Source organism: Bipolaris maydis (assembly GCF_028858645.1).
Source record: "Bipolaris maydis strain C4 unplaced genomic scaffold PSV08scaffold_13, whole genome shotgun sequence".
Classification (NCBI taxonomy): Eukaryota; Fungi; Ascomycota; class Dothideomycetes; order Pleosporales; family Pleosporaceae; genus Bipolaris; species Bipolaris maydis.
The window spans coordinates 558337-585284 of NW_027093869.1; the positions used below are offsets into that span (position 1 = coordinate 558337).

General features: G+C 48.1%; 9 protein-coding genes across 9 annotated transcripts; 4 read left to right on the top strand and 5 right to left on the bottom strand.

Annotated features, from left to right (window-relative positions):
• Positions 1-37: 37 nt before the first annotated feature.
• Positions 38-573, bottom strand: PSV08DRAFT_326106 (uncharacterized protein; the record flags this gene model as incomplete). The annotated part of the gene is made up of 1 exon (XM_014217076.2): positions 38-573. A coding segment is annotated over one exon (536 nt), but the record flags the coding sequence as incomplete, so codon positions are not given.
• Positions 574-2292: 1719 nt separating this feature from the next.
• On the bottom strand, positions 2293-3093 carry PSV08DRAFT_186886 (uncharacterized protein; the record flags this gene model as incomplete). Its single annotated transcript, XM_014217075.2, has 2 exons — positions 2293-2836; positions 2909-3093. Coding segments are annotated over 2 exons (729 nt in total), but the record flags the coding sequence as incomplete, so codon positions are not given.
• A 3982-nt stretch (positions 3094-7075) lies between these two features.
• PSV08DRAFT_250619 (uncharacterized protein) lies at positions 7076-7570 on the top strand (the record flags this gene model as incomplete). Its single annotated transcript, XM_014217074.2, has 2 exons — positions 7076-7307; positions 7359-7570. The coding sequence occupies 2 exons, from the start codon at positions 7076-7078 to the stop codon at positions 7568-7570; spliced, it is 444 nt and encodes a 147-aa protein (XP_014072549.1).
• Positions 7571-7795: 225 nt separating this feature from the next.
• PSV08DRAFT_186426 (uncharacterized protein) lies at positions 7796-8671 on the bottom strand (the record flags this gene model as incomplete). The annotated part of the gene is made up of 4 exons (XM_066091919.1): positions 7796-8037; positions 8068-8119; positions 8176-8490; positions 8525-8671. 4 exons carry the CDS (start codon positions 8669-8671, stop codon positions 7796-7798), a joined length of 756 nt encoding a protein of 251 aa, XP_065948318.1.
• A 2435-nt stretch (positions 8672-11106) lies between these two features.
• PSV08DRAFT_186373 (glycosyltransferase) lies at positions 11107-13151 on the top strand (the record flags this gene model as incomplete). Its single annotated transcript, XM_014221446.1, has 4 exons — positions 11107-11586; positions 11655-12125; positions 12177-12206; positions 12273-13151. 4 exons carry the CDS (start codon positions 11107-11109, stop codon positions 13149-13151), a joined length of 1860 nt encoding a protein of 619 aa, XP_014076921.1.
• Positions 13152-15610: 2459 nt separating this feature from the next.
• On the top strand, positions 15611-17264 carry PSV08DRAFT_229105 (uncharacterized protein; the record flags this gene model as incomplete). The annotated part of the gene is made up of 2 exons (XM_014217073.2): positions 15611-17149; positions 17199-17264. The coding sequence occupies 2 exons, from the start codon at positions 15611-15613 to the stop codon at positions 17262-17264; spliced, it is 1605 nt and encodes a 534-aa protein (XP_014072548.2).
• A 661-nt stretch (positions 17265-17925) lies between these two features.
• On the bottom strand, positions 17926-20194 carry PSV08DRAFT_229106 (uncharacterized protein; the record flags this gene model as incomplete). The annotated part of the gene is made up of 2 exons (XM_066092227.1): positions 17926-18621; positions 19985-20194. The coding sequence occupies 2 exons, from the start codon at positions 20192-20194 to the stop codon at positions 17926-17928; spliced, it is 906 nt and encodes a 301-aa protein (XP_065948319.1).
• A 1047-nt stretch (positions 20195-21241) lies between these two features.
• PSV08DRAFT_373603 (uncharacterized protein) lies at positions 21242-24446 on the bottom strand (the record flags this gene model as incomplete). Its single annotated transcript, XM_014221444.1, has 8 exons — positions 21242-21290; positions 21332-22682; positions 22782-22849; positions 23216-23413; positions 23502-23592; positions 23674-23814; positions 24053-24159; positions 24295-24446. 8 exons carry the CDS (start codon positions 24444-24446, stop codon positions 21242-21244), a joined length of 2157 nt encoding a protein of 718 aa, XP_014076919.1.
• Positions 24447-25458: 1012 nt separating this feature from the next.
• On the top strand, positions 25459-26200 carry PSV08DRAFT_250626 (uncharacterized protein; the record flags this gene model as incomplete). Its single annotated transcript, XM_014221443.1, has 2 exons — positions 25459-25572; positions 25604-26200. The coding sequence occupies 2 exons, from the start codon at positions 25459-25461 to the stop codon at positions 26198-26200; spliced, it is 711 nt and encodes a 236-aa protein (XP_014076918.1).
• Between the last annotated feature and the right edge of the window lie 748 nt (positions 26201-26948).

Here is a 26948-nt window from a genome sequence, read left to right on the forward strand (position 1 = left end):
TAAACAGATTGAGATGGAAACAGTGAATTAGGTCACTTTCGACTCGGCCAGCTGTTCCTGAAGCGCATCAATCTGCCTCTGCAAATGCTCCTTTTCAGCCTCAAGCTGCGCCTTCTTCTTAGGCTTCTTCTTGTCAACGTGCACGTTTTCCCCCACCAAATCGCCCTTGGCATCGAGCACCATTCCCTTGTCCACCAGCATCTTCTCCACCGCAGGCACCAGCTCGGCAAACGACTTGACAAAGGGGATGTCGTAGCGATCACATGTCAGCTCCACATTGCCGCCCTTCCAGTAGCCTTCTCCACAGCACACGACCACTTTACCCGAGCCCGCCCACAGCCCCAGTTCAAGCAGCGACACGGGGCTCTTTGTCGTGACGTCGAAGAAGAAGCAAATCACATCGACCTGCTCCAGCGCGCTGAGCTCCCACTCGACCTGGTCCTTGAAGTCCTTGTCACGCGCTTGCGGCGTGATGTTGGGGTTCCAGTGGCCGCGCCGCGGGTTGCACACTATGATGGGGAGGTGGGATAGGCTGGCGACCATGTGCTTTTGCCACTGGACCGCATTGCCCATTTCTATGCTGCCCGCGGTGAAGACGCTGAATTTGCGGTATGTAGGCGCATTGGGCGGGACGCAGTGTATGAAGTCCTTGTGCGGTGTGGGCAGGGGTGAGGGCAGGGGTGGGAGTTGGTTTTTGACGTCTTCGACGTCCTGGTCAATGTCTACGCCTTCTGGGACTTTGGGCTCGGGCTCGGTCTTTTTGCCGCGCATTTTATCAATGATGTCTTTTCCAAAGACCATGGTAGTAGTAGTTGATGTTGGAGTTGTAGGAGTTGGATCCTGGGCGGCTAGGTTGTGGCTTAATTGGTGTAACTACCAATCTTTTTATAGCAAAAGGTACTTCAGGGTGTGCTGGAGAAGTAGCTGCCCGAGGTAAGAAGGTTCAAGATGGGGTTTGTCGCCAAAGTTAGAGTCTGAGTATGTGAGTGTCAGTCGGGATGTCTCAATTGCAATGCGTATGATACGTTGACCCTTTATCTACAAAGAACGTTATCCATGCGTTCCAACGAAACAAGGCGTTTTCACTCGTTTTAGACGAGTGGAATGCACGATTGCTTATTTACGCATTGACCCAGAAATGTGTACAACTGGTATGATGACTTTTCATGCTGTAATGGAGCATAGGCAGCCATATGGCAAGGCAGATTCGGTTTTCAACTGTGCCACAGTCGCCCCATACAGAGTCTGTGCATTATGTTTACGGAGACGGTCATCTATCAGGGGTAAGCAGTACTCAACAGGTCACTGCAAACGTCAAATATCCTAGCACCCTGGCAAGGCATTCTGCAAGGCTAGATGCCGCCCTGATCTGCCCCTGGCGAAGTTGAGACGGCTTCTTTGATACGGACAGGCTGTATCTGGTTCTTGCTGCTGACATTGTCGCTGAGGATATGTTGGAGATAAAGCTAGTTGCTGCTGCTATGGCATATGGTACTGCTGCGGCGGCGCTGAGAGCCTTCACAGCCAGCGTGAGCAACAGAACGGCCTCCATGGCAGTGAGCATGGCGTGACTGAGTATCGTAAGGTTGGCCAGGCCAAGATTGACCCGCCCAAGGTGGAGCGCCTTCCATACTACTTGTGGTAACATTGCACTGCCACAACGCATTGCATTCAGTGGCTGGCCTGTGCGTTTAGATGTCCGTGATTGTACCTAATGCCGCGAGTAGAAAAGAATTAATCACCATGCAACAATCATTCGGTTCAGGTATGCGATCCAGCTTAAACAGTCCAAGGGCGACCGGTAGTCAAGCAGATAGAAGTATCCAGATTTAAATAGCAGTTGCTAGAAGTGTCTCAAGCCAACAAAATGTCTGTGATGGTGTCGTAATAGCGGCACATGGCCAGACTGACAGTACATGGGGATTTCTTTCGGAGTAGTTAGATAAGCACCGTCGTTATTCAATTGATTACTGCTGATTACCAACGACTACTTCTCAGCTTCTTGGTTACCTTTTTGCGGGTTTCCCTTTAATCTTTCGCGCTCCACCACGTATCGTGCTGCATCATCTACTCCAAGAGAAAATCCAATTTACATACAGTTTAATCACATAATACATACTTCAACGAAATAGACATGGCATACCGACATAGATAGCAGGATGCACTTTAAGAAGAGGTCATAGAAACAAAAGAGATCAGTGCCTAATGGCGCTTACATGCGGCTGCTCGCTGTAAACGCTAGATACTAAGAAAGGCGAACATAGCATTGCCCAACCAAATCACACCAAGCACTTACTTTCGATTCTGCTGTTGTAATTCAATGATAGTTTTCTCCAGTTGGTTTATCAGCGAGTCCTTCTTCTCGATCTCTTGTTGCAGACGGTTGTTCTCTAAGCGCATCTCGTCATTGTCGCGTTCAGGGACTCCGGAGTCATAGGCACCACGCTTGCGCTTCATGGTGAGGTCCTCTTCCTCGTGGTACTCCATGGGACGGATATAAGGTGACTCTGGGACATGTGACTCACGGATGGGCGAGCCTTCAACCTCGCGACGAACCATGTCACGGCGAATGACGAGTCCGTGCAAGTCTGCTGACATTGATGTTCTCCGGTGGACGCGGCGGATGTGCTCAGTGAGATTCTCTTTCCGTGTGAAGCCGGCGCCGGAGCGCTTGCAGTCGGCGAACGGACAAAAAAGTGATTTCTTCGTACCGCCGTGCATCTTGTGAACCTCGCGCTCATGGCGACCGAGGCCGCCCCTGTAGGTGAATCCTTGGACCTTTTCGCAACCCTTGGCATTGCACTTGTAAGGACGGTCATGCTTGTCCATGTGTTTGCTGTAAACAACAGTTAATTTATCATGGTTGTTTAGAAGGAGTAGGTTTGTGGGGTAGATGGGATATGCTTACTTCCAGTCGCATTTGCGATCGAATGATATGCCCTGGCACTCTTGGTGTTTGCACATTATCTTGTTGTCCCCATTGCGCGACGGCTCTTTACCGCGTTTGCTGCTGTGGTTCTTCCGTAGGGATTCATTGTTATCACCAAATTGAGGGGAGTCTGTAGAACGGCTTGTGTGGTGGGACGCTGGAGAGCTGGCTGCCTCTGGTTGGCTATATTCATCTGCGGAAGATTTTGTAAGAGATCTTGAGCAGTCCTGCTTAGCGACACCAGGGATATCTCTGTCTATTATGCTTGCGCAAATTTGGAGCTAGAAAGATCGCGACCCAGATGGTTTTGCAAGATACTAGAGGAATGAAAGATAAAAAAAATAAAACGATATGTTACAGCAGACCAGCAGTGATGACTTATATGTATGTGTAGCGATGAAGCGGCTGTAAGGCAGAACGTCAGGCTTTTTACTGCATGCTAGGCAACGTTGGGGACACCCTCCCCCATGATGAAGGGGCGTAGGCGCAGTCAAAAATGCATTGGCACTTGAACAGGCAGCAATGCTTTGTTTATGCACGTGTGTTCAAGTAGCGCAGGGGGGTTGTTAGTACCTTCCTCATTGATTTCTTCGCTTTTTGGTTATTGGGCTACAATGAACAAGTGGGCTGTGCAGGGTGCGGAATGGATATATAGGGTGGATAACCACCCCGTAGGGGTAACCAAAGTTCTTCCTATCCCTTTTTCTCTTTTTCGTTTACGTACAGAGTACAAGTCAGATAAACTAAAGTAGACTCTGTCGGACACTTGTTTTTTTTCAACTGACGTCAGCACAATCACGTAGTAACAGTGAAGATGAGTAACGCAGATGGCTGTCTAGCGTCAGATGCACATAGCAACAGCGCTAAATTTGTGATCGGGGATGCGGAGAACAATCGGCAGGTAGTAGATTCATCGAAATCGAAGTTGAGGGAGCTACTCAAAAACGCAAATTACAAACCAGCCGCAGTATGTGAGGATACTGCATTCTGTTGTTTTCTACAGGGTAAGAAGCTATAATTTTTCAGTAGTTAAAGCGAAGTCTGTTAACCTGTATGCAGAGTTGAAACAGAATGGGCTTTCTCTGCTCTTCCACGTCGAGGCTCGCAGTAACCCGTCATTGGAGGTAATAACACAAGCTTGCCGTACACGTCGATTTCCGAAGACGGAGCCAACTTGCTGTCGGGTACACCAAGCATATGATGGTGTGCAGCAACCCAGCGAGGCTGTTCTTATTACGCACTTGTCATATAAGCTAGGTTCATACAGCTATTGTGTTTGGGACTTGTGTATAGAATCTTTCAAGATTCTATGCTACAGAATCCTGCCCGTCCTCATCAGAAACAATGATGTGCCAATGCGGGCACTAGGACACGATGTTCTTTGTCTCATATCGCTTGGCGGATTTTCTAGCGAAGCGGAATGCCATTGTGGGAGGGTGAATGGTGTCTGGTCAATGGAAAGTGTGTGCGAAGCGTGTCGTGGTGGCAATTGGTTTGGCGGCGATCAATTCCATCGTCTCCAGTGGCTGATGTGTAAAGCACTAGTTTCTTCGAAGGCTCTTGAGGATGTGGGAAGATACATCGGCTTTAGGGAGGGGCGTGTTGGAAGTTATATACGAAATTTTCGTCAAGAATCGTCGAAGTCACCACTCAACTTCCGGTATTATATGGCGAAGGGTGAGGGATTTTTAGAATGACCTCTAAGCAAGCCTTCTGGGATTTGCCATATAGCATCAACGTAAGAATCACCGAAAGTAATGCCTGTGTAGTGCGTGTAACAAGGTGCAACACAGCAGCTGGTAAATTCCATCCTTGGAGCCGAACAAACAACATACTCGAGTTAGTACCACCAGAAACTACACACCATAGTCGAATGTTGGAAAAGAGCAGTTTCCCTATGCATGAAAAAACTGTAGTCCCTCAAAGTCACCTTCCCAGCGTAGATTTCTGGAGTACGATGCAAAGCATGTTACACAAGAACGTTGTACTATTCCCAACACGCATTCACAACACGCTAAACGAGCTAAAACTAGAATCCATTAGTAACTACTCACTAAGTTCTTACTACCGCCTAGCCCCATAAATGTAAAGGTTCTATCTACATACTCTTGCGATATGCAGCCCCGTCCATGGCGTTACTTAGGCCTACACATTTACCAAAGAAAGTACCTGTTACAATACAAGGCAAGCTGCTTACAAGTAATCAGCTTGGAGGATCCCAAGGGATGGACTGCGCCGCAATCCTTCAACCACGCCACAGTCACGTGACCGACCATACATGCATCCAGCCAATCAGGGCACGATCGTCAACGATCACTTTATTGATCGTACAGGATCACTTATCTTCTTAGTATGTAGTATAGGCATTGAGCCCTTATGGCTCGATGTGTTCAACTTAAGTTTTGAGTGCAAGTACAATACAGAGAGTTATTCTACTTACACTTTACTGTCCTATATTGCACCCTGCCGCTCTATCTGCGAAAACCAACCATCAAGAAGTTTGACACTGTAAGTTTTATATTGCCTCCATTCGGGCTATACTCGTAACAGTAACGTCCCTTTAAAAACTACGGTTTGATAGCGTGGTTAACCAACGTGCCGTTACGGGATCTGAACTGCAAGGGCCGAAGCCAGCAAGCGGCTGAGCGTGGCGAGTGCTCGACATTCCCGCCTCACTTGGTCGGAACCGTTGCGTAGCCGACGGCGGCTAGATGCGCATGGTAATGTACTTATTGGATATCCTAAATTAGTCCAGGCGCAGCACAACGAGTCATTCGGCGGTACGTAATTGGTCTGACCGTCGCCCGGCTCGGCGGGTCGATGCCGAGTGTCGTAAACTGGTCTGAGCGCGTGGCTGGGCGGCAAATTCGAGCTGGTGCCTGGAGCATTGACGCACTCGAATGTACCGTATCACGGACCTTTTTGCCAGCGTCCGTGCCACGCCGCGCCGTGCCCGCATGATTTTACCTGTCCAGCAGTCACTGACCAGGTTTGAAGGTATCTGTGCGGACAACCTACCAATTAGGGAATCATGCCTCTCCTTCGCAACGAAGAAATGCAAGCATGCTCAAGGTGCACTGACTCTTTCTTTATCTTTCCTCTACGTAAGATCCCTACGTACGAGACGAAAAACCCCCTGTGAAGAAAAACGACAGGGGCACTTACGCTTGAGTTGCAACATGCTTTACGCGCCGCTTGCACTCGCACTGACGCCCTGCACTTTGGATGCTCCATATACGTCACTGTCCTGCACTCACATCTTGAGCGATGATACTAAGCCCCTAGTGGCCAATCTCTGACTATGCTTACGCGAAAGAAATCAAGCACGAAGGACGGGTGCCGAGACACTGCGCCGCACACACTATGCACCCCTATCAGTCATACACTTTGAACTGATGACTTGTTATCTCTGCCGTGAGGCGACACTGTCGGGCTGTGCCTGTTGGCTGAATGTCTTCATCAAGTGCCCCTGTTATCCGCCCTGTTTAGGCGCCCCAACCTCACCGTCCTGTTATTTGGCAGCGTCGTCCGCTGCTGCAAGCGAAGGATGCTGCGGCAAGTGTAAGCGCCTGAGTCATTCCAGTAGGATAGCCGTGCTGCAAGAGCGAAAACATGTCATGGTGACAGTCACTAACAAGGCTGACATGATCTTCAGTCGTATCAGTGTTGTTGGTGTCTAGCCTTTCAGCCGCTTCGTTGCACTTTGAACATGCGCACTCTTAGCGCTACCCACCTTTTATCGAACATGAAAGGTTGCGACTTGTTCACAAAACCATAGACATGGAGTGTTTCGCTCTACAGGTCAACTTTCAGTTGGAACCACGGTAAACTGGGATTGCCAAGCGACGCAATTGTTGAGAAGGATGTAAATGGCAGATAAAAAAGGATCTGTGCGTTGCACTGACTCAGGACAAGGAATCGTGCCTGGAGGCGGTGTAACCACTGCTTTTAGCCGCTGGCGTAGGATGCAAGGGTTGGCGGAGCAAGTGAAATGTCAAGATTCCTGTGCAGCAATATATGCTAGGTTATGCGGGCATTGGCAGAAAGAATATATAGTTGAGGTCCCTTCAGGTTCCTGCTCTTTCAGCCTTCCATAGCTGGTCACCGAAAGGGCTTCTTCCTTCTACAAAAGATTTTTTGTCTAATATGCCTTCATCCTCTTGTGACGATGGACAACCCCAGCAAGCTGGGGCAGCTACTTCACTTTCCTTTCCTATCACAGCAGAAGCATGGGATGAAAAATTCAAAGACACCCCTGACGAAGAAAGTGAGCAGGTTTTCAACAATTGGCTGAAACAACAAGCTGTTGGCGAAGCATTTGGTCACGAAAAACATCTGACGGACAAGGTTAAAAGATTCATAATTGACCATTTTGATCGTAGGTGTATACCCGCTACGGCTGGATATCTTCTTGCTAAATCTCATCCAGAATTGGCGGCAAATGGAGTTGTGCTAGGGCTCAATGTTGAGACAACGTCAAGAGGATTTCATCTAACCACTTATCTACATAAGGAGTGCGATGAACTTGAGGAAATGACGAATGATTGTCAGATTCACGGATCGGCTTGCCCTAGAAAAATGACTAAAGAGGACCTTTTTTTTTGCCAACTGTGGGTTCTCGATGGCGGCGGACCGACTTAAAGAAAGCACACCAAACCAACTCTTTATGATATGCCTTAAGATAGAGGAGCTTAAAAACAAGAAACTTGGATGGACAAAAATGCAAGAGTATAGTATGGTACATTTTAAGAATAGGAAAGCTGGGGTAGCTTAGGGGAATTTTGAATAGATGAAATTTGATTGAGTTGGACCAAAAGAAAGGCTCGTTAACTAAGAGTAAATCCAACCCAGTTTACTCTCTGACAGTCAGCTAGATCCACATAACAGTAGTAATGTACCTTTTTCCAATGGATCGTCTGGCAGGGATGTGCCTGAGCCCCAATGCATGCTGGCGGTGGGACTGGGAGCACGGGCACGAGTGGCATCCTCGGGAAGGGAAACGTCTCCGCGGCAGAGCACAGACACCAACGGGTTAGCCCATACAAGTGGTAACTTGCTGCCTTCGACCTCACCTGCCCCCTTGGTATCCCGGCAACGTCCCATATCCCCTGTTTAGGCCCCCAAGTTCGTCTGTCTACCTACTCCCACAAGCGCAGGCAACAATCGCCACATGGACTGTGCGGAACTCAACTGCGCATCTTGTCGTCACAGTGCGCTGCTAGTCTCTCAAAGCAGCCCTTGCATACCCTTGGTGTCATGCGATACAAGCTGTGTGATCCTTCAAGCCATGCTTGCGTCTTGTGTCTGTCCAAACTTTTAGCGAGGCGGGCACGCCAACTATATGCGAAGTAGGCATAGAAGAGGCAGAGATGCCAAGCCTTCCAGAACTTCTGACGTGGACTCGGTCCTATCGGCAGCTTTTCTTGGGCTTTACCTGACCCCTGAGCATTGCTGTAACTCGAGCGATGGAAGAGAACAGATTGGGATTGGGTATCAAGATGAGGGCGACAGTGATGGAATAGCCATGATGTATAGGCAGGTGACTTCATCTGGTCACACGACTAGAACCTTGTCACCTTATTTCAGCTGCCATACCCTGTTTGCCTTGTTTGTCTTTTTTGCCTTTTTTGCCTTATCAGCTTTGCTAGCCATGAAAAAGCTTATCTTAGCCTCATCCCAATATAGTGACGTGTGAATGTTTAGATTGTCTAATCTTAAGGCCAGAAGGGCTTGGATGCACATGTGAGAGTCAGGAGGTACATGTACCTTGCATCGGCTCGGGCTCAATGATTGCACTTAAGTGGGTTTGTTATACAGCATTGGTAGTAATGTCTTATTCCTTTATTCTTGATCCACTAGTTTGAGTGAAAAACATCACGACCCCTTCGTACGTATATTCTCAGATATTTGTACACTCGCTCAGTTACCCTAGTCTCTTACACAAGCGCGGATACCAAGAGGGTTTGCTTTGTTAACTGAATTAGTTACTTGTCAGCCTCCGTCTCATACTCCTAAACTACTACATGCTCCCCGAGTTCATCCTTCTTTTCTCATGTGAGTGCGAACATTTGTCTTTTCCTCCTGCTGCGATTCACAATGTGAAAGCATCCAAATCCGATGCAATAGTCAAGCATGAGCCCTAGATTTGACAGGTGCGATCCTCAAGGAACTATAAGAGAAGCATCGTACCTGGCGGCGACACTTCGCTTGAGTAGTGCTATCTCCAGACTAGTTTGGATCACATAGAAGGTATCAAAATAGCACTTTATACATAGTTCAACAATCTTAAGTATTAACGAGCTGTTTTTGTCTTCACTTGCGGAGCCTCGCATGCTAGAACAAGATGAAAAGTTCTCTAAATTACTGCCGATGATGTTATGGAAAGTCATTTGAGGTTTTTCGCTTCACTCATGTATATATATTTTATACGCTTGGCTCTCCAGACGTAGCGCTAGCGTAAAACCAAAGTATCGAATGGGATAGCGATGTTCTATGATCTTGCGCACCACAATAGCCATAGTGTCAATACGACTATGTAGCTTAGATATAAAGCTCCTGGGCGTATTCAAAACATCTCTGGCTAATTTTTAGAGTGATGGGAGCCTTGTAGTGTTGCTTGGACAGAGGCGTACTACTTTTAGCGTTAGATGAAGCACTATGTGCATTAAGCGTGTTGGTGACCGTGTGACGGTAATCTATTGCTGGCAAGCAGATGCAGGTGCTGACAAGAAACCTGGGTAAGTTATCTACAAAAGCTATAAGCTTATGTGATGTGTGCGAAGACTACTAGTATTTCGAAGGCAAGGTACCTCGCTTATCTTCGAGTGCGAACAGTTTTCCGGGCCTTAGGGGTGAATGTTACTAACTAGTTAACTAATGATTTTGCAATGTTCTGCATGAGCTTAATTGAATGTGCTTTCATGATAGCCAGAAGCGATGTGGTAGACTGAGATGCTTCTGCTACGGCTTCCAGTACGGCTGCTGGTAGGCTTGATTAGCAGCCTAAAATTAGCTGCCACTAAAACATCCGTACGTAAGTACAATCCTACTCTCCGCCTCATGCAGGTTTTTATCCCTATCCCTCTATAATTGTGCTCTTCGAGGGTCAAGTTCGCTCTTGTCTGATATTGGGAATGCTGGAGTGAGACAGGTGCTTGCAAGAAGGTGGTCGCAATGTGGGGTTATTGGTCATCTTGATCGCAATGTGGTGGGGTGACCCCCACATCGGATCCACCTAACTAGTAAGTAGCTTTCACGCTTACTATGCTTACTACTATACTAGCCCCGCTCCACCCAGATCGGGACAGTCACCTGATCATGTCATCATGCAACAAGAATATAACCACCAGCAATGTGAAACTCACAGTGTAACTGGCACCTTGTCAATATATTTAATAAGTAATCGTTTGCTTGATGCTCGATGCTGCATACAAACAGTTTAGGAGATCAGCATACGTATCCGCACCGCCGGGACACAATAAGCCATCTTCACGGATCGTTCTGCTATAGTCTCCGAGAAAGCATCTCTTTTCTCTTATAAGTGAGCGCAAAAATGCTCTTACGACCACTTTTTCATTTGCCTTTCTCGGCTGCAGCATTTTCTTGGGTTGTCCGCTCCATTTCTGTCTTCTCCAGGTCCCCATAGCTTACTACTTAATTTTGGCCTTTACTACCTTGTAAGACCGGTGAGCGTGTCTTCCTTTGCTTCTCACTATCCTTGTTGATGTTGAACAAAAGACGGTTATGTCCTTGAAGGAGGATTCGGCTAGCTTTAGCGATCTTTGGGGCTCTTACAAGCTTTTGGACTCGCCTACTTACATTCCTTTTTTCTTTTTTGACTGGTTAATTTGATAAGATATGAATCCAAAGTCATCACAGACTGAGTGATTGTATCAAAGCAGCGTGCAGATAGGCACGGTTGTGTCAGGATCAATTGCAGGTTTTTTGCTTGTAAATATTCGCCATAAGCATATAAGCTAACTACTTACCTAAGTTAGTTAGTTGGAAGATCACTCGCGACTCACACTAATGCGAAGTCGACATGTAAGCATGAACAATAGCGGAAATTAGGGTACGCGCAGCATTGCAAATGTCTAATCAGGACTCTACTCGTACTCGTATAGATACTCCGGAACTCAGAGCATAGGTCAAAGAGCGTCATTCATGCCCATCTAAAAATGGCTCTGGCACTGAATTCACTTTGGCCACTTGTTCGCATTACCGGCGTTATATCCCCACTTTGTCTTATTGCATACTTTTGTCTTCGGGTATACTTCATTGCCAGCAGACATACACAAAGCGAGCCCGGTTTGGGTCTAGCGTGGTTTTTTCTCATTGTCGAATTGTTCCAATACATACCGACCATTCTCCTCTATTGCAACCGCATACTAGTGTCTCAGCATCCGCAGCGAAGCAAACTTTACTTTGAAGGGGACAGTACCCCAGTAGTATCTGTACTAATAACAGCGTGTGGAGAGGACCTCGGTACCATTCTCAACGTAGTGAAAGCTGCATGTGAGACAGACTGGCCTGCCAGCTGTCTAAACGTCATCTTGTGCGACGATGGCCAATCTCAAGAGTTGAAAAATGAGATGGCGCGTGTGCGAAAAAGATATTCATTCGCATATTACACTAGCAGGGAATCATCACAGGGTTATGTGAGTAAATCCTTTACGAACATTCTGGATAGGCCTTTTGTCTTGTTGTACTAAAGGAAACGCAAAAGAAAGCAGGAAATTTGAATCATGGACTGCAGTACAGTGGAAACCTTGGGGTTCCAGCTTCGGAGTTCGTTGCTGGTCTGGACGTCGACATGATAGTGAAGCCAGGATGGCTTCGAGCATTGATGCCGCATATACTTTCTGACCCTAAAATGGGCATGGTATGCCCTCCACAGTACTTCTGGAACATACCGAGGAACGATACCCTGCGGCAGGATCTAGATTACTTCTACGCCGTAACGGAGCTTGTTCACGAGGGACTTGGTGCAGCAGACTGTGTAGGCTCCGGATACCTAGCACGTAGGGAAGCATTGGAAAAAATTTGCGGATTCCCTATATTCTCAATTAGTGAGGATACTGCATGTAGCTCTTTGCTGCTAGGAAAAGGGTGGTCCGTAGCGTATGTTGATGAGGTCCTACAGTGCGGGGAGATGCCTGAGACATTGGGTGGGCATATCAAGCAGCGAACACGATGGGTGAGTGGGAGACTTATGATCTGAGTCCTCGTTTGCTAACATTTTAAAAAGACCATTGGCAATATTCAAACCGCATTCAAGGTATGTATATATCGTGGGCAACGTCTGATGCCGTTATTTCAAGACAGAACACTTAAGTTTCAGTAGATCAATTTCCGCCTCTGGGGCCAAAGAGTCGAACATTGCACTGCGCGTCAACGCCTCGCCGGATTTGTCTTTGGCGCAGGCTCTCTTGTTAATAGCGCCCTAACATGGTTGGGTTTCATCGGCAGCCCCCTCGCCCTGCTAGCCGGGTACCCTTTCGTCGTTTACAATGAGCGCTGGCAACTAGTTTGGCTCTTACGGCTTGTTGGCTTTTGGATATTTTCTGATACAGCGCACAAAGCGAGCATGGCCCTGTTTGTTGGTTACAGAGATGCTATGCGCTGGGACCAAGCGGATGTTTGGCTTGTACCGTATTACACGCTCGCGTTTCTGCGAGGCTTCATTCTGCCGTCCTGGTTAGGTGGGACGAAGCCTGGTTTTGTGCCTAGTGGAAGTCTGGCTGCGAAAATCGAAGATCGGCACCCTAATGCCCCGAGCCTCATGGTACGTGTCCATGCACTGATATTGCATCAGAAGGTTTGGATGCATGTGCTCTACATTATAGCTTGTATCCTCGGTTTCTCGCTCAATCTTGTCCGCGGCCTTGATCGAAATGTTCACATTGGTACGGCTTATTCGACAGACCCAGTATCATCTCATCGCAGTCCGTGGGTGTTTCTGCTGACAACGATTGGTTGGCCTCCAATGTGGTGGCTGGGGCAGCTGGTAAGCTGCTGGATTCCAGTGAGCTATGTTTTGTGGCCGCCTGTACAAGTTACTGCAGAAGAAGCATTGGAGAAAGGCAATGAGCACGGCATAAGATACCCAAAAGAAGAATATTCACGCCCTAGGAGGACTGTATATGGGCGATTAAGTGACCATTTCACCATGGTTATACTTTTGTACACAATGGTGGCGTTTGCTGGGTCTTTCTACCTATAGAATTCTCCGCATATTAACAGTAGTCGGCTCTATAACCAGAAGACATGCCTTGGAGCTTTAGCTTCATACTACGGCCAGTCCCTAGGGGACTGGCGAGAAAACGAGTCAAAGGTTCAGCTTTCAACAGCAGCCGCCAGGGGCAAAGCATGGGGTCACAGGTGCGTCCTGAATGATATATCAACTGAGTGATTTAGAGAAGGCGGAGTAAACGGCAATCGAGTAGATGATGCTTGTGAAGAAAGCGTTAGCAATTTACAATCAACACCAAACTGTTCAAAAAGGGCGCACATTTACGTAGAGCAAAAACGTCAAGCTACATTCCCAGCCGGGTTATAATCTTGATGCAGACCACGATTGATTAGAACACGGAGAGATAAGCAATGGCAAGCATAGCGTAATTGGTAAGTATTATGCATCCTGGTCATCAGCGCCTCCGGTGGAAGAGACGAGTCCGAGTGGCGCAGCAAATTGCAACAATAGAACACAATAGCTTAAGAAAACCGCGAAGTCTTATGACCATATTGCAGGGGAGATGGTTATCTTCGGAATGAGGTTTGCCTACGATGCCAATCTCAGGATAACCCTATTTAGATTACGATGACTAATATTCATCTTTGAGACAGGAGATACTGGAGATGATGAATGGATGCTTGAAGACTTTCGTCGTTTTCGCTCTTACGAGGCCAGGCCCTCCCCCTATACCTGCTGCTATCACAAGCTCGTTTCGTAGGCACCTAAAAGACTCGACAGCAACTAGCTGCCCTAGCATATGCGCATGATGGTGCACTGCATGGCCTGACCCGCTTTGTTTACCAAGCACTCACAAACAATGCCAACATGTGTACAGGTAATTAGCGATGCAATCTCACTTTCGCCTCACCGCTGGGTCCTAGCTAAGGGCTATCGCACTTCAACCAAGCAGATAAGAGTTTCAGACGCATGCAAGCCCAGGATCGAGAGCGGGTGGACACGAGATGCAGGCAAGGCTCGGAGCCACGACACAGCTCCGAGGGCACGGCAACAAGGGTACAGAGCGGCAAGATGAGTCAAAAGATGCTGCCTGAACCAGTATGATAGGCTAGCATAGGCTAGCAGTGCGCTATGAGGGCGAGGTACTGTGTGATTGTGTCCTTTCTGTCCTTCACTTGCGGCAGTGGGCAACACTGCCGGCTTACGAGGGGATGGGCAAAGCTGGTGGCCTAAACAAGGGCGGCGAGCTGAAGACGGCAGATTAAATCAACCGGAACGTGTTCAGGGGCGTTTCCCATCTTCTGCCAACGCTGTTCGCATCCGTGCTCTTTGTTTGGCTGGTGGTTGGTGGCACGTCATAAGCGAGGAGTTGTCGATCGATTGCACAAACATAAAACACTCGAGCATTCTTGGTGACCAGGTCAAGCCCGCGGAGCAGTGCGTGTATAATCCTGATCGATCTAGAAAGCCAGCCGCACTTAGCAGAAGTCAGTGCTAAAGCGCTCATACACTTGCTCGTCTTCATCCTCATTGTGTCGAAGGAGTTGCATCCAAGGAGTGATGCCGGCACTGGATGCATCAGCCGACGCAGCTTCCTTTGGTCGAATACTAGAAAGCATAATAGGGGCAATCGGCGTCATCAGGCAGAGCCCGCCAATATTGCCACAGGGCCAGATACGTTAAGTCAGCCGTGAACAGGATCCGGATGACAAGGTACGTGGCGCGTGCGTTGGGAGCTTGCATGCGCCTGGAGGACTGCACAAAATGACGGTTGCCTTCTTCGCTTCGCTATCGTGTTGCCTGGTGGGCGGGCCTCAAGGCTGCTTAGTTATAGCCTTGAGCTGGTCTGTCAGAATCAGAGGAGGGCACCCAGGACACTTTTGTAGCTTCGATATTAGCCAAATATGTCATCCATTCTTTGCCGATTCTTGTATCCTTCATAAAATCTGTCTCTATCATCACTAAAGCCACACCTCGCTTGGACAACATCCCCTCTGTCACTTCCCAGTCATCTTCTTTCTAGCCTTTACTGGCTTCGTTTCATCTGCAAGTTTCAGCCCACGCCCATCTAAGACGTGCGTATACCCTGCGCAAACCTGCTACATATTCGCCAGCTTAGCAGGCGAAGGTATCAGTCTGACGGTTGAACCTAGACATTTAGTCGCAAAATGACTGTTAAAGCTCACTATTCAACTCCTTGTAGGGGTTCATCTATTGCAGATACAGACAGGCTGCCTTTGCCTGATGTTGGAAATCTTCACCTGGATACTGTCAATGGTTCTCAAAACACCTATGCTTCTGGTCACGATGGATCCTATTCCTGGGCACTCGCTAAATATTTGGAGGACCGGGGAAATGCTCCGCAGTCCATAACTTTTGTCCAGCAATATGGTACGCAGTATCCTGAATTTCTGTTACAGCTGAAATTACCTCAAATATTACAAGAAAATCTTGTAAAGAAGGTCAATTCCATGTACTCTGGACTTGCTATGGTTGGAAATAAGTGTATACACGTTGATCGTGCCCAAGCAGCCGCTGTACATGATCCTAATACAAAGCTACCTTCTGATCACTGGCAGGCATTGATAGCTTTACACCGCACCCTCTTACATGAGCATCATGATTTTTTTCTAGCCAGTCAACATCCTTCCGCTTCTCCGGCGCTTCGTCGCCTAGCAGTCGAGCGTTCTATGCCCGCGCGTATGTGGAAGCATGGCATTCATTCCTTTTTGGAGTTACTTCGACAGCGTCTTCCCGACAGCATGGAATATATGCTGGCCTTCATATACTTGGCCTATCAGATACTGGCTTTACTTTGCGAGACGGTTCCTGCATTTGAAGATATTTGGATGGAATGTTTGGGTGATCTGGGGAGATACCGTATGGCTATGGAGGATGAGGACGTCCGTGACTGTGACACGTGGGCAGGCGTAGCACGATCCTGGTACACGAAAGTAGCGGACAAAAACCCAATTGTTGGGCGTCTATACCACCATTTGGCGATTCTGGCGAGACCCGATGCTCTCCAGCAGATCTACTACTATTCCCGGTCTTTGACTTGCGTCAAGCGCTTTGCAGGTGCGCGCGAGTCAATCCGGACTCTTCTAGATCCCGTCGTTGATCACAACGCCGCTAGTCTTCCGCACGCTCTTCCCATCGACATCAGCTTCATCAAGCCCCATGGTTTACAGTTTCTGGGACGTTCGGTCAAGGACGACAGGGCATCGGAAGAATTCTTAATGGCCAAGGCCGAGTTCCTGGACAGCTTGGATAACTATATCGGTCGAGTTACGGCGGAATGGAAGGATCGAGGCGTATGGGTCGCCGTTACGAACATTGCAGGTTGGTTTGACTATGGAGTTGATGACAATGCTCTCCGCCAAGCTTTTCTCATCCAGCTTTCAGAGAGAGCCAAAAATCCACCTTCTACTGCTCCAGAAGAGAAGTCACGTACAGCATCTGCAATAGAGCAGCAGGACCCGATTAAACCTTCCGTCACCCTAAGCCAGATTCAAAAAAAGCTAGAACAGCTCGCTGCGCAACAAACATTCAAAAATGCCCAGCTCCTCTCTAACGCCACCTTTGCTCTCGCCCTCCGCAGGCTCGGCGACAAGAACGTTCTGTTGCACATCAACATCATGCTCGCCTTTCTTACTTCCCTTTCATCATTCTCTTCCTGCGCATACATTTTTGACCTCATCAAAGACACGCCCTGGTCCGATCTCGTCACTTTCCTTAATAAGTTATTGGAAACAGAATCTCAATCTCACTCCCAGACGAACACTAGCAACTCAGAAAACATCAACACCTTGCTTTCTACAGCCCTGTTTCCAGCAGACGATGAGAGGCCAGACGAGCTGCCACTCCCCGAGGATTACCTCACCAGAGGCTTGATCTGGGCGCACGGATATTTCCCCGAGAATTGGTTTGCCAGGGAGCGCAATGAGGAAGAGAGATATCTCGAATCGGCGAGCACCACTAGGAATCGTATCAGTAGGGTGCTTAGGTTGGGCTACGCGATTGCGAAAGTAAGTCGATACGTGGAGTTTTGTTTGTCGCTTCTGACCACATCTACAGCAGAATCGATGGATTTCTTACGATGCTTCTACTTGTTCTTTCTCAGTCATCACATCTGCACCTTAATCATCCAACAGTCATTTTTGGTCATTTTTTGCTTTGTTCAGTCTTTCTTCGCTTTCCAGCAAATGATTGTGGTCTCTCTTCCATTTCCCAATATGCTTTCTCGTTCTCTACTTTTATACTCATTAGTGCGTAAGGGAAATTGTGAAAAGAATTGATTCATTGTTATCCGTGTCGCCTCATCTCCCTCTCTAGAGACGATCGGTCAATCTACGGTCAATATTATATACTATCATTAACGGGGTTCATGCTTCTAACAGCTACTCAACTGTAACATCTAATGCAATCAAACTATCGCTATATTCGAGACCTTAGAGTTAGTGCTACAGCAACAGTATATGAGGCTGACATACATGCGAAAGTGTGAGTCTGAGGCAGAACAAGAGATCAAATGATGAGCAGGACGTCTTCCGACCTTTCTGGTTAAGGAACCTCTTGTCGTTTCGTGGATATCGGCATTAATAAAGCCACAGAAATACAGTCTGGGGTTGAGATGGTTTTGTTTTCAGTAATTTATTTGCGAGAGAAGGATCCAGATTTGAAGTTCAGGGACATAACCGAGAGCGTCAAGAAGGACTGCCTAGAAAATGCGAGCAAGCAAATGGTAGAGCGAGGATGTCCTGAGGTGACCCAAGCACTTGTCGACTGGCGCGTCTCAAAGGCGTTAGCCATCTCTAAAAGTCATGGTTTGTGCACACTGTCGCCCTTGCATAGCCTCAATCCACGACGACGTTACGAACGCCACGACGCCGTGAGCCAAATGGGGAGCCAGCGCCGTCTGATACGAGGAACCAAGTCCTGGATGATGTTTGCGATATGACCCGTCCAGATCCAATAATGCCGTAGCATCAGACGTCAGCGCAGCAATCTGGTCGGGATACTCGTTGTTTCGGGCCAGACCGTCAATGGGGGCCTGGGAGAGGGGGAATCGAGAGCCGCCGATGTGGTACTGCATGCCTCTGCGTGCGGCATAAGGCAGCTCGAGATAGTCGTGCTCGTCAGAGTAGCTTCCATTTCCAGGGTGGCGCGACTGCGACTGGCGTGCACTCTTGGGGACAGGCACGCCCAGGCCGACGCCTTCGCCCGAGTCGAGGCGGACCTCGTCATTGAAGCTGATGCTCGTCTTGCGCTGCCGAAACCAGGCCAGGTAGTCATCGTCGCTGCCGCTTCCGCTGCTGCCTACGACAAGGGAGCCAACATGGCCGAAGTCGCCCTGCTGGTTGGAGGGGTAGGCGCCATGGGAGGAAGAGTTTGAGTCTTGAGCAGCCTCAAGCTCGGCAGTCAGCTGCGATGGGCCATGGCCTTGGTTGGGCGAGTCTTTCTGGGAGAGGGGCGCTCTAAGACCTCCTCTCCCTCCCAGCTATCCACGATGAGCCTTACGACACGTATTTCGAGGCGTATGAAATGTGTCAAGAGCGTTGCGCCCATCCACACGATGGGTTCGACGACCCGCTTGCCAATCCAGAGCCGTCTATCCGTAAGGGCACACAAGAAGATTCCGATGAAGAAGCGTTGAACGACGTGGACGCTGAATGGGGTGAACTCTCCCAGGAGCTCCCAAATCGCAACGGCGGTAATGTCGACTCATGGGATCTGCTTGGACGCCGCGCAGAGGATAACGTTGATTGTAGCGACCATGTGGGCAGCTACACCGACCTTCAGGCCGACTGGTGAAAGATACAAAAAGTGGATTATCAGTAGGTACGCGCAACATTGGGTCTGTTACTTCGTACAAGCAGGTCGAGATCAAGCAAAGGTTGCTTTGGGACACCTTTGTCGACCACTTCAAGGGTGTATCCGACAACGAGCCTCTACGGAGGCAGTTGCTCCTCCACGTTGACGACAAAGCAGATACCACTGTCATCATGTCCATGTGTGCCAAAGTTGAGCGCATTGCTAGCGACCTTGGCATAGCCTCCGTTGTCATTCGGGCAGCTCCTACAGGGGTTGCTGCTTGCAATTTTGGTGGTAGCACTTTACATTCGCTTCTTCGACTGCTAGTAAAGGAAAAGGTACACCAAGCACTGTCGCCCGGTAACCTTCGTACACTGCAAGAAATGTTTCGTTCTCTCCAATATTCCATCATCGACGAAAAGTCCATGGGGCCGTTGCGCAAGTCGACGTGGATTTGAAAACACCTGGGTGAATTCTTTCCCGAGAATAGAGACGAGCACTTTGGTGGAAATTATCCACACTTGAATAACGCACTGTTCTTACACATTAAGCAGTTGTACAAACAAAAGCGAAAAACGTTTCACGACAGTACAACGTCAGTTCCGGTGTTCATGCCGTGGACAAAGTCCTTTAAGGCGACCTTCGTCATGTATCTTGCGACAAACGACAACACGGTAAGGCTGTTATCTGCTGAGCTCGCATACCGTTGTAGTACTAATCGGTTTACCAATAATCAACATTCGCCAAGCCGCGCGGCTCTACTTACGAGAACAGCATGCCCTACGATGCGCTAGAGAAACCACCTCAGGACTAGCCCGACGAAGTCGCGTACGGGGAAGACTAAGAGCAGTATCACTAAGAAACGCAATTAACGCATCCGTAAGATCCACACATTGCTGATCAGCTAACAGGAGCTACCAAGGCCAAAACTGGCTGAATAGCCAAGGGGAAGACCACCCTTAGACTTTCCCACCCATTTTTTCCTCCCTTTCACCCCCTTTCTGCTCTTCTTTTGCCTCTTGCTGCGATTCTCATAATTCTCCGTCCACATCTTCCATCATGGCATTGACCTCAAGCCTAGCATCTTTGGCGCACAACATGGCAGCCTTGGTTTTAGCGGGAAACTTAACAGCTTTCGCTTTTGCACCCAATTCAATAATGCGGGTGCCCTGAAGCGCATGAGGTGCGACCAGAGTGAATTTGACGACCATACCGCTAAGGTGGCTGTGTGCAAAAACACCTACTCTGAGCTTGACCATGATAAGAAGGGGACCATGGGTACTGAGCGGCGCCGGAGCGAGAGAGCTCAGGGAATGCGGCCAAGGTACCATCGAAGTCATTTCAGGGCTTTGAAGAGCTTTTCTTAGGCTACTACCATCATTCAGTGAGAGCGAGAGAACAGAAGAAAATATACTTACCTTGATCGGACCGACTGGTGAGCTGTCCGTAGGCTGTTACCCATTTCCCCTGCTGTTTTTATTATTACTATTAGATAAGAGAATAAAGAGAGGCATAATTAACACAGATGGTCGAGTTCCAGACACCCGTGCGATGGATACATAGTGAGAGTCCTAGGCGGCCGATTCTTCTAGCTTAAGCCATGGACATCAAAAGATAATTCGGTTTGGTCGGTTAAACTACGATATATTCTCTTTCTTCGAATAGAATATTGGAGATTAATGTACGCAACCATCAATGCAAACAATTGAGGAGAATTTATTTTGTCGAGTATCGATGCATAAGACGACAGGGAAGGTATGATGGAGCAACTCTGTCTCACTGCTCCAAAAGCTTTATGCACCGTGGGTAAACAACGCTTTGAAATCTTTGTTGCGTAGTTTAGAATCAGACTTGCCTGTAATACAGGTATTACGGTAGTGAACTTCCGCGAACTGCCTTACTTCCCTGAGTCTATATCCTCCTTGCGCGATGGCATGCGACGGTAATATAACGCGTAGTTATGCAAGAGGTTGACAAGCTATTGTTCAAGATACAGGTTACGGCAAAAGAGAAACTATGAAGTGATAATGCGTTGTGCCGGCAGCAAGAACAGTGCTTTCGAAAAGAGAGTACAATTGGAAGCGGAATGTCTTACAGAAACCCAGATTGCTACAATGGCTTATATGTAGGCGAGAGCCTATAATCTGTGGATAAAGCAAGGGAACGTTCACACGGCAACCGTAGTACTTGTGGAAGGCAGTTACTCTTTTATCTGCGCCACCTGTATGTCGTCGCCCATGTAAAAAATGTCGCAGCTGTCACTTTCCATGCAACACACATAGATGCCCAGTGTTATACCCAGTGCCTTAGCACTCGCCACCAACGACCTCAAAGCCCGATCGGCAAGTTGCAGCTCTTGATCGAGATCGGATATAGTGGTCACGTTGAAATCGAACCTGAACCCAACACGCGTCAGGTATGGCAGGACCGTCCGTAAATGGCGTATGGAAAACGGGTCGGGGTCGCTTCGCTCTAGAATTTCATTGTCCACCTCGTCAGCGACAACAATATCCCCGTTAGTATCCGTCGTCTCGTACTCCATCTCTTCGTCGTTCTCGTCGTTCATCTCTTCGTCGTTTTCGTCCTCGTCAAGCTGAAGGATGGCACCAAGGTCCAAGCCTACTAACACCAGGTACTCCAAGTTTGGTGGAAGTGCGTCGTACATCTCTGACAAGTTCATGTCAAATGGGCTCGACCACAGGAGCTGGCTGTGAACTTTGGCGTGTTTGAGGTTGGTAAGTAGGTCCAGTTGGGGCTGTAGGGACTTGGGAACAGTCTCCTGGGTTCTGTCACCGAAGTCCGTGTACTCAAAGTCTAAGTCGACTGTTTCAAGCTGTGGAGAATTCTGATTAAGAAGCTTGAAGAGTTCATGATAGTTCTGCTGGTTATCCCGTGAGAAATCGCGCATTCGAAGGCTACGGAGATGGTGCAGGTGGCCCAAGTTTGAGAGCTCCGTGAGTGGTACTGTCATATCCATACCCAACATTATCACCTCCATGAGCTGGCTTTTGGTGTCGTTGACCATGGCTGTGAGGTCAAAAGACACGTTCTGACCCATCGAGCCGTGTATGATGAGGCGTTTCAGGCTTGGTACTATTGGCACACATGCGTCGGTATTGTCGAGGCGCCATTCCAAATGGCAAAGCGTAGGGAATACTGGGAGACTGCAGGCGACTTTCGCAGATATAACGAGCTTTATGAGCTTCAACGGCGTGCATGTGAGGCCAGTACCGATCATCATCCACTCGATAGACTTGATGTTCTTCGCCAGGGTGATTGCGAGTGCAATCGAAGCAGGGCCGATACAGGTGGAGGCATAAAGGCTGGCGCGGCACACGCTGTAAGCTTCCTCAACCGTATCCCGCACGTCTTGATGGGCGTTTGGTGGTGGTTGTTCTGGTAGGCATTGTTCTAGTATGGCATCTACAATGCTACTGCCCTTGCGACCTCTGGGCAAATAATGCCAGTCCTTGGAACTAGTTCCATCGATTCGCAGGCTTGTAAGGGCAAGGGAACGGTAAGGTGTCTGAGGGTCAGCCATACTCTCGAGCAGACTGAAGCCCTTTGCCGAATCGGGCGATAGGAGCTCGACGTCCTTGTACAATCGTCGAAGTGCGGTCATAGTGTGGCGGCTTGTCAGCGTAAGAGAGTACATGTCAGTGTTAGAAAGATGCTTGCATATCTCCAATACGTGGTCAGCGCTAAGTTTGGAGAAAGGAGTTGCCCGGGGCTTAGTTTGTGACATTGCTGCAGAGGAAAACAAGGTATTTCAGGTGTTGCCACTGCCGCCGTTGTTGTTGTTGTTGTCGCTGCTGCTGTTGTGATTTGCTGAAGTTGCGGCAATACCTAGGATAACCTCGGAGAGGTGAACATGAGGAGGGAGCATAGCGTGCGTCATTCCCCAGTCACCTTGGCTAATAGCATTGTTGTGATCACATCATGAGCAGGGTGAATGAGGGCTGACAATGCTCGCCTCTCGTCGTTTGCTGCAAGTGCCGAGGTTTGCACAAAACTTTAGAAAAAGGCGCTATATTGCGTTTGCACCACCGCAAAAAGGCTAGCTGGGTTTTCCATGCAGCAAATTTCGCGACTGGCGGGGTGATGTATCAATGGACAGCGGTGACAGGCGACACCGAAGTGCATGTTTGTGCGAGCCATGTCGGTATGCTGAGATCTTTCTCTAGAACCTTGTTAGCTGCTTGTCTAGTAACCTGAATTTGTGGAGGCTTGCCACAACCATTGCCTCTACTTGTGGCAGTGCTTTCAGTGCTCATTCGCACGACTGGCGATATTCATTGCTTAAGCGGATCTCCTCATGATTACATTTATGATATAACACAAACGGAGATGTGACCATCACAAAGCATGGCATGTGCGGGGCTTGCGAAGACGCATTGTACTGTTTATCTCTTGTCGGAGTCGTCATGCATTGCACTCTATAAGGCAGAGAGGAAGTGGAGTTGGCCTTCTTATTGTAACTAGAGAACTTGTCAATGTAAATGCAATATAAGTAAGAAAGAGAGAAAGAGAGAAAGAAAGAAAACGGCAAACTCCTGATATACATACCGGGTTTCTACAAGAATGCTAATGTCCTTTACCGACTTTACCTTCCTTTGGATATGTGCAGCACGTGAATGGAAGGAAAGGGCTGCAAAGCCTGGTCCGTCGAGCATCGTATCACTTAAGATCCATCACCTAATTTTAAGCAGAGCCCATCTGAGAAACCTACGCTGCTTACCTGGTGCATTCACCTGCGAATACGACTGCTTGTCAATGTAAGTAATTGTAGAAGGCTTCTCGGCCATCTCGTATTGTGTACGCGACACAGTGATAGCAGGGTTCTGCTCGCCCACGTCGCAGTGCTCAACATTGGCGCTTCCTAATATTATAATTTAGCATTCATTCTCTTTTATTCTCACTTGTGCGGATGCGTTCGCGTGTTGAGTGCTTCAAAGGAGCTGCTAGAGTAAGAGCAAGTAGAAGTACGGCATCGGAAGGGCATCGACTCGCTCCAGGATAGCAATTACGTTGTCAAATACGGGGAGCTTCTTCTGCATGAATTCCATGACAGTTTTTCTTGTCCATCAGATGAGCATTGTCAATGCTGGAATACATACGTAAGTACTCGCGAGCCGGCCTGCGTTTGCGGAGCTTTTGAGGACTGATCTTTTTTGGCGGATGCGGTGAGCCGTCAGAGTAAGCTACCGCCAGCTTGAGGTATATTCTGAAAAGAGAAGTCCATATCAAGAGTGATATGCGCTACGTACTTTTGGATGTTTCTTGCTCAGTCTACTATATTACAGCTACCTGCTCTGAACGACTCTTCACTACAGCACTACACTGCCATGCTTCTATTCACTTTGTAGACTCCAAAGAAATACCATCGCTATTTTGTTGTAACACTGATATCCCTTGTGATGGATCTGCGTTCCTATAGTTGTTAGCGCTTCGTATTTTCTTTATCCAGAGCTTCATTACTTTCACCTCACTGTCATTTGTGGAAATACTCATGGAGTTGACGCGAAAAAAATTGGTGTGTAAATATATTGGTCATGTGCCTACCAACTCCCTCTGCCGTACTACGGAGGACTTATTATCACGAATAGAATTCCACATCTTCAACCAAACTGCTCCCTCCACTACGGACGCGTCTATTTTTATGATTCCATTCCAACCTCGCTCGCCATGTCAAGGTTGCTCTAGTGCGCCGGCCGGAGGACTTATCTCCTTGAGTTACCTAGCCGAAATGATTCCCTTCTCGACATCATGCCGTTGCACGATCATCATCTGCTTTTCGTTCCGATTACGCCCAACCAACCCTCAAAACGTTGGCTTTGGCCATGTTCAGTGGCTTAAAGTCAACGACCTCCCATATCATCCTTGGCTTATCCAGTGACCAAACCGATGTTCAATTCACTGCCGCAGTAGATTATGACAAAAACATATCTCATGCCACACATGTGGAAATCATAAAAGAATACGACGAGGTTCATATCATAAACAGGAGTAAGCTCATATTTCGTACAGTTTCTATACGAAATTTGCATGGCAGTGCATAGTTCTACCTACAACGAGCTATTGGCACCAAAGTGAGAGGAATGGATATTAGCGAGTCTAGACACTGTATATTAACAGCCTCTTGGTTGATCATACTTTGTGTAATCACCAGGTACGCCATTCCTGTGTGGATTTGTAGTAGCTCCTGGGGATATAGTACTTGCATAGTTGTCTAATGCATTAGGGTAAATGCAAGATCATCCTATCCCAGAATTGCGCCACATGATGGATGTCCTCATTTATCCTGTGCAAGTAGACGGTGTGGATGTGATTTCGCCAGCTCGGACAGCCAGCGGTGAATGATGAAATGAAGTCGAAGGAGGCAAAGGTGGCCTTTCACTCCCACGCTACTCTTTGTGCGCTGTCTTTACCCCTCCTCCGTTGCTTTCTTACTTGTTTAAACCTTCAGAACTTCAGAATTCATACAAGTTATCCTCTTTTACTGATCTCGTCCTACTTGTGCACAATGCCGGCCCTCACGCTACACTCCTTGTGCAAGGATGAACAGGAAACCTTGGTTTCGCGCTGTGTCACAGCCGAAGATCTACCACCAGTACCACCCATTACATTTTGCTATTCAGTGCGAGTGTTTCTAACTAGCTCTCTCCTAGGTTGATGAATTACCCGAGGAGCCTTTGCAGCTCTCCGCATGGCGAGGGCCACAAATCGAATACCGCTACCGTCTCCAGCGTGCTCGTACGCATCGGATTGGCAATGCATTACGGATACAACAAGACGACTTCCGAAATTACGTGATTCCAGTGGGTATAATCTACTTTAACCAAGCGACCCGCCCGCCCTTCCACATGACCGACTCAGAGCTACTAGCGGTTCGACCCTTCTGTCACTGTGGTATTACCCAGAATGGACCTGCGCTAGTAGCCCGCAACAGAGACAACCAATCCATTGAGATACCACAGCTGGTACTTGCTCGCTTTTCGCCCAGGGCATGCGGACGATACCCTATCACTTATAACGGTGATGCCCTTATACAACTCTTCACCGTAACAGCCAATGCTTCTGGTGTCATGCTCTCTTCGAGGGGATACTCTGTGGATGGCGAGTGGTTTCAAGCCATCCATATTCTAGCGTGGAACATTGTCCACTTCTTTGATGAGTTTCGTAATACGCGAGGTGTAGAGGGGATTGCTGGTGTATATCGCAGGATCTACGCCGAGCTGCGCCGCGGCGAGATTATGGGCTTGTAGTCTTGGGTACAGTGTCTCAACACTTCGACTGATTGGTTATGAATGTTTGTGCCAGCTACGAGTAGATTCAATAGGGTTGGCGCATATGCGCCTGGTTTATACGAGGCGAAGAAGCAGGCCTGATCCGCTCTGAAGGAGGTTTAGTAGCGGTAGAGTTATATGCCCTAATCGAGCGATTTATACCCCGATTTATTGTTCCAAGAGCTCTAGTAAATACAATTGGTCTGGAAAACCATCTAACGCATACTTTGTCAATAGATCCTAGAGTCCAAGTTCCTTGCAGACAAATTTGGGTTGTGACATGCTCCATATGCTTGGAGGCCAGTGAGAACGGAGCTGCCAGTCTGGAATACTCGCCCTCAGACACCGACTGCATAGCGGTTATTTTTATACCTCTACTGTGGTTAATTGCGTTCAAGAATACATTTCTCTTGTCTATTCGCTGTTTTTTTCCTCTCTCTCACTCACACACACACACACACATACACTTCTTCTTTGATACAAATTTAGGATACAGTACGTCCTAAAAGCTATAGTCGGCTGCCCAATAAGCTGCAGATGGATATGTTTACAGGCAGATATACTCACTTTCACTTTTACCCCGCATTTTCTAGGCAGCAATATTTTAACATCTGTGCGCAGCTATCTTTTTGACCTCTGGCCCCTAGATCTGTATTTCTTTCTACGGGTATTATGCCGCCATGGATGGTCAATAGCTGCACCTACCAACCTACCACGCCGACTGTTA